This window comes from Canariomyces notabilis (genome assembly GCF_033297395.1).
Source record: "Canariomyces notabilis strain CBS 508.74 unplaced genomic scaffold N656scaffold_3, whole genome shotgun sequence".
Lineage (NCBI taxonomy): Eukaryota > Fungi > Ascomycota > Sordariomycetes > Sordariales > Chaetomiaceae > Canariomyces > Canariomyces notabilis.
This window is the reverse complement of record NW_027041825.1, coordinates 1,562,429-1,568,428: the sequence shown is the minus strand read 5'-3', so window position 1 is coordinate 1,568,428 and position 6,000 is coordinate 1,562,429. Positions and strand designations below refer to the sequence as shown.

Below are 6,000 nucleotides of genomic sequence, written 5' to 3'. Positions count from 1 at the left end.
TCAGGGCTAGGAAGCTAGGAATTAAAGGCCGGGGCCTAGAACCAGAAAATCCTATAATGCCGAAAACGCACATATTTTCTAGCTTATTTGAAAAGATCCTAGATTTGAGCGATTTGGGCCTATATTGCAATTCTGCCAGGAATTGGGCAGTTTCGCCAGGAAGTGGCTCAACTAGGGAGGTATATTAGAAATACGCCCCCTATAAGCTTAGTCGGTTATTAGGCCCAGTCAGGGGTTCCATCCTCTTACAGAGGTTTTCCACTTTTTCAATCCACCTACCTACCAATTGACAACCACCACGAATTCCATCACCACTGTAGCGTACGCGTATACGGTGCCCAACTGTGCTTTCCAACATAACCCCACCAAGAGGTATTGTAACATATGTAACGCACTGTACTATACTATACGTACCTTTATTCATGTTCTTCATACTGTGTGGTAGACACCTCGGGCAGTCCTGCCCAAACTAACAAACAGGCGAGACCAACCACAACATCAAAGTCGTCTTGGTCTACACATACAAGCACGCAATCCAGGCTACCTAGGGAAGACAAAGGAAACACCAGCCTCGACAATGCCACTATCAAACAACAACGGTTATGCATAGCCTCCAATTCAATCCCACCGTATCACCGCTTGCAGCTTGGTCCGGGCGGCGTCAAGGCGGCCAACCATCTGCGGCCGTCACCTCTCGGGCGGGTGTCCGAAGCTCCACAGCTTCTGTGCCCTTTTCTCCACCCTCTCTCAACATCACATTGTCCATGTCCATCCATCGTCCAGTCCATTGTTACTCGGCTGTTAACCCAGCTTCCGGAGCCCGACCCCTCTGCGCCGGTTCCGACAATATCTGGCATAATCTGGCTGCGTCTTGCGCGACGTTGAAGAGCGTTGAAGGCCACACAAAAACGCTTCTGTTAAGCCAAGCTGCCAACGCTCCGATTCCCCTCCGGTAGGCGGTGGATGCTCCTTCCACACCACAGAGTTGGCTAGAGCTGCCCGCGTTGCTCGAATCGATTACGCCAGCCTTCAATTGGTGTCCCGATCGCCTAAAGCCCCTTTTCCGCAGGTTTGTCGGCTTGAGCGACGTTCAGCTGGAGGTCGGCGTTGTCTCGAATTTCCATCCGGAGTGCAACCCCGGTCCCACCCGTGTGGAGCGCCATGCCCCGGTCCAGCTTCTCAGATAACCCTATCCTCAGGGTCTCGCGGCCAGTATCTGCCTGCTCGAGATGTGAGCATCCCCTGAAAGCCCCAATCTTCCTGTCTCTCTTTTCAGCCTAGTTAACCTTTTGCCTTCCCAGGCCGCTCTGCCAAAGTGAAGGTGATTTTCAGTCTTAGCTGAGCAGTTGTCTTTGCCCAAACCCTCAGCCAACTAACCGCTGAATAGTGCGATGGCAAGCTGCCGGCATGTACGGCATGCGAAAAGGCCGGTCGCGAGAGTGAGTGCTCGGCAGCAAACAGTCAGTTTGCGCGGGGGAAGGAGAGAAGGTAAGCGCACATCAGACAGAGCGCAGGAACGAACATGTCTAACAGCAACCTCCTCCGCTCAGCTATGTCGCCGCGTTGGAGCTCAGGATAGAGAAGCTGGAAAAGCGACTGCAATATGCTCGCTCGCGCAAGGCTTCGGTAGCACAGCATGATCCCGATGCTCCTCCTGCCGTTGATCCCGGCCGGAAAGACTCCCTGGCCTTCATCCGAGCCGCCATCCACCGCAAGGCTGCCCGGACCCGAGAAAACGCCGATGTTAACTCGTTGGTGTCAGACTTTGGCTACCTGTGCGACCATCCAGCCCCATATATACACGATAAGTTCTTGCTAATTTTAGCTCAGATCAGTCAATGCCACGACGCAAGACTTTGAGCCATCCGAGTTGAATATGACCTTTGCACGCCTAGTCCTGGCGGCCTCGACCAACGACCCGGTACCGGAGCCGAAGGGCACCGGTCTGCCGGCGGAACACGCTACAAGAGCCTTGATACAGTTCTATGAGGCTAACATCCTTCCCCTTTACCCTGCTTTTTCCATCGTTTCTCTGTACTCAGTCGTCGACCGCCTCTACCAAGAAATTCCGGGCCCTCTCCGAAATTCTGAGTATTGGTTGTTCTGGATGGTTCTTGCCATCTCATCCGCAGCCCAGAGCCGGAGCATGCGAGACAAGAGCTATCTAGATGCGCTCGAGTTTGTGGGCCGCGCGTTGCCGCATGCGGACCGGGCACTGACGCCGGGCTACGCCGCTCAGCTTCAATCGCTGATACTTCTCACCCAGTATTCCATGCTTGACCCGACGCACTTCAGCAGCTGGCACCTCATAGGCTTCACGTGTCGCGCCGTCGTTGACCTGGGATTCCACCAGGATTTACCCTACATGCAACCGTCCGATTTGGAGGCGCGCCGGAGGACCTTCTATTGTGTTTATGCCCTGGATAGGTTAGTGCCAAGCTCATCCTGTTTCTGTACTCGGTCCTCTAATAGGGATCTTCTCAAGGGCGATAAGCATGGTTCACGCCCGGGCTTTCTCCTTTTATGATGACGCCGTGTCGGTAGCTCTACCATCGCCAACCAAGCCATGCGGACCTCTCTCCACCAGTGATCCGACAGTCAAAGTACCCCTAGACGCATCTGTTCCTCTCTTCAGGCTGCGCCAGTTGCAGTCTGGCTGGTATCAAACGCTATTTCAAAGCGATCCAACCGACCCCCTGCCCGACGCTAACTCATATATATGGCAAGTGTGCTCCGAGATGCGAAAATGGTCCGAGGGACTCCCCGACAACGTGCCGATTCGAATCCGGGAGATGCTAGACCTGGAGCTGCGCTACAGCTACGTGTACTGTATCGCGCCTAGCGCTAGGGCTCCCCACGTAACCCCGTATGGGAGGGTGTTAATCTTTGAACATGTCATTGCATGCGTCAACAGGATATACGATATCGCGAATGGTGCGGTAAACACGGCGTTCTACACTTATCACGACGCGCTAAGAGTCTTCTTCATGGGCTCACAGTTCGTCGCGGCCCTGCGGGATGGAGGTGATTCCCTGCTGTCCGGGTCGCCCATTCCCATGCCTCTAGCAATGCCCGGAACGGCGTCTCCGCCACCGCTACCCCAAAGGCTAGACCGGGATGTCGGCGACAACCTTGACCGCAGTATCCGGTGTTTGGCAAGAGTGCGTCTCACGCTGAAGCTGTACGGCGACCGATGGGAGAATGCATCGTCGCTCATGGATACCTTTGAGGCCATGTCTGCGGATTTGCTGGAGAGTCTCAAATCCAGACAGGCCATGAGAGACGCCGCGGCGACTACACAGGCTGGTGGGTTTGTTGCTTAGCCTTAGCAGCAGCCGATACCGGGTCCTCATGCCCTCCCGGGACCGGATCATCAACATCAACACCAACACCAACACTCGGCGCAGCCGCAGGAGGTGAGGTGGTTGGATGTCGATGTGGCGCAGATTATTCAGCGAGGGGGGCAGATATGATGGGGTAACGAGATCATCTTGGCTGATGTCGGGGGTGGTGGTGGTTGGAGCCAAAAGGGTTTGTTCGCGGACTGTGGCAATGCAGGTGTGTGTGCTGTTGAATCATTTGGAGGGAGGGAACTTCAGGACGGACTCAGACGTTTCCATGGTGAACTTATCTTCTCTCCATTCTGGTTGAACCAGCGTCTAAACCGCATCGAGCTATCCATTGGGGAAGTTCTCAGTACGACGAGAATCTCTCTCAATAACGCATCTGATGAATCCTATCGGTCGCAGCCTGAGTACAGAAGGAATGCTACTTGGAGAGAGCCTCTGTTGGCTCGGAAGCCTCCGTCTCAGTTCCATCAGTTTTATCCTCGGTAGCAGTCTTGCACCCAAAATTACCACACTGATAAATCCAATGGCACGAACAGAGTATTTCGCATGTGGGAATCTGGCGGTTGGTCGGATAGTATCCCCCCGGGCAAGTCGTGGTTGAATTGCATAACTCGAAAGCCCGACGCGTCTCACAATCAAGGGCATAAAATCCCTGACGTTTCTCGGGCTGATGATGGGCCGGGTTTGGTGAAGTGTCCATGTCGTCTGTATGGATGGGTGCTGCGATGGCGAGGTTCATGTTGGTGACCCCGAGGCAAAGAAGCCACTGGATAGAGGATGCGATCTGGAGAGAAGTGACCTGTTAGTTAGTAAGGGGGCGTCGTCAAATCCAGGCCTCCGTAGGCGTCTACCTTCATGGCTAGGCCTCGAAGGTGGAAGAGTACTGTAGCAATGTCGGGCTACCGTGGAATGGAGTTCGAGTTTTCCGTCTCGAAGGTGGAATACAATGATCGTTTGGCTCAAACAGGACGAAGGACTAGGATGGATGATCGAAAAGAGAGGTATATATGGACATGTCATTCAATCCCGAAGCCGCGTCAAACTCGAGTTCGATACTTGAACTTGCTCGGAGTTTACGCTCGACCGAGCCTCCATGGACTTCAAGACGGGACCACACCATCACACATGCATCATGAGGTTCTCAAGAATCGCAACCTAACGACAAACGACAATCCATGCATCTTCAGACATTGACTTGCTGCCACATCGGTTGCCATGACGGTTTCCTGATTGGCAATGCCATATAGAGATATATGATGTTTGTCGTGTTGGTCATATTCGGGGCCCTTCTTTAATGACAATACATTGTTGTGAATCCCATCCTCATGCCGGTTTAAGACTATACTTGAACCAACAGCTCAGAGACGGGCTGGATAATACCATGGCTGTTGGTTCTGATACAGTTTTTGACTCGGCTATGCAGACTGCCTTTGAAGACTAGACGAGTCTCAGAACCAACAACAGCCTGGAACCCCAGGCAGGCCGGGATAAGGTATACTGACTGAGCTCTATCTGCCGTACCAGAACGCAAGCACTCATAAGAGAAGCGGGGTAGGCTGCTTCGCAAAAAAGTAGGTAGGTAAAGATTCAAAGTTATGTGTACAGGACAATCTCAATGATGAACACTCTTCGTCTAGCACACGAAAGCCCAGACCATAACGTCAGCCAGGGCGTCGAACTCTGTCATTGCCTGGCAGAACAAATCAATCTCCATGAACACCGAACTTGAAGACGCCCAGGCTGCGCAGCCGACCGGCAGCCAGTCCGAGCCTAAGCTACCCGGGGTACCGGACATGACATTGCAGTTGTGGACAGTGGACGGGTACCCGATCGTCGACGGCAAATACCTTGATCTACGCGCCGGGGAGCTCAAGACGCACCCTGAATCGGGCGAGACGACTACCGGGCCGCCGCTCCTGGGAGTATACTGGCATAACACATCTCCAAAGCAGCAGAAAGAGCCCTTTCTGTTTGACGAAAGGCCATTCTATGCCCTTGGCACTTGCAGTCTGCTCAGTGTGACTGAATACCTGGTCCGGGTCGGTGACCTGCTCAGAACGGGTGTTTGTACCGTCAAGTCGCTGAATGCAACAAAGTACGAGATCAATCTGCTGGTTCAAACGGAGCTCACGTGTGTTGAGTTTGGTGAAGCGCTTAGGAGGCATGGGCTCACGGGCTCGGGGTTTGTGTCTGGGTCGAGGTCATGACGGGCGGAGTTGGGCACTTGTCATCTGCATATAGGGAGACTCTGGGTGAGGCAAGGTAATGATACTCTCTTTGCCCGCTTTCTGTCCTGCTTGTCTTGGCCGCTGACTGTACTGCCTCGACGTGATGAAGCTGCCTCAAGCTCTCTCTCAAGTCTCAAAACGGGCGACGACACCACCATGAATACCAGGGAAAGCAGGAGCGTGCAGAGGCGAGATAATATTCCACAGGCGCTGGAGAGTCATAATAATGGGTTAGCAATGACATCTTAACATAGTATCAACCTTCAGGAGCAACTTAGCGATGGTACCACACCATGTTCGACGACATGCACATTTGACGGTAATGCTTGAGTTGAGAACATTCAAACACACCGCTGTTTACCTGGTCCGGATGACAACAACATGTAGCGGGCGCAGGCAGATCAGACCCTGAAAGCTCGGAA

General features: G+C 53.3%; 4 protein-coding genes across 4 annotated transcripts; 3 read left to right on the top strand and 1 right to left on the bottom strand.

Moving 5' to 3' along the window:
* Positions 1-1,161: 1,161 nt before the first annotated feature.
* Positions 1,162-3,323, top strand: N656DRAFT_703069 (uncharacterized protein; the record flags this gene model as incomplete). Its single annotated transcript, XM_064811074.1, has 6 exons — positions 1,162-1,231; positions 1,302-1,321; positions 1,388-1,488; positions 1,551-1,775; positions 1,831-2,427; positions 2,486-3,323. The coding sequence occupies 6 exons, from the start codon at positions 1,162-1,164 to the stop codon at positions 3,321-3,323; spliced, it is 1,851 nt and encodes a 616-aa protein (XP_064673543.1).
* Positions 3,324-3,562: 239 nt separating this feature from the next.
* Positions 3,563-4,288, bottom strand: N656DRAFT_775970 (uncharacterized protein). Its single transcript, XM_064814547.1, has 2 exons — positions 4,202-4,288; positions 3,563-4,134 (listed from the first exon to the last, which is right to left on the bottom strand). Exons 1-2 carry the CDS (start codon positions 4,205-4,207, stop codon positions 3,769-3,771), a joined length of 372 nt encoding a protein of 123 aa, XP_064673542.1. The 5' UTR covers positions 4,208-4,288; the 3' UTR covers positions 3,563-3,768.
* N656DRAFT_775969 (uncharacterized protein) lies at positions 4,025-4,615 on the top strand. Its single transcript, XM_064814546.1, has one exon. It carries the CDS (start codon positions 4,242-4,244, stop codon positions 4,542-4,544), a length of 303 nt encoding a protein of 100 aa, XP_064673541.1. The 5' UTR covers positions 4,025-4,241; the 3' UTR covers positions 4,545-4,615.
* A 255-nt stretch (positions 4,616-4,870) lies between these two features.
* On the top strand, positions 4,871-5,788 carry N656DRAFT_775968 (uncharacterized protein). The gene has a single exon (XM_064814545.1). The coding sequence runs from the start codon at positions 5,063-5,065 to the stop codon at positions 5,555-5,557; it is 495 nt and encodes a 164-aa protein (XP_064673540.1). The 5' UTR covers positions 4,871-5,062; the 3' UTR covers positions 5,558-5,788.
* Positions 5,789-6,000: the final 212 nt, after the last annotated feature.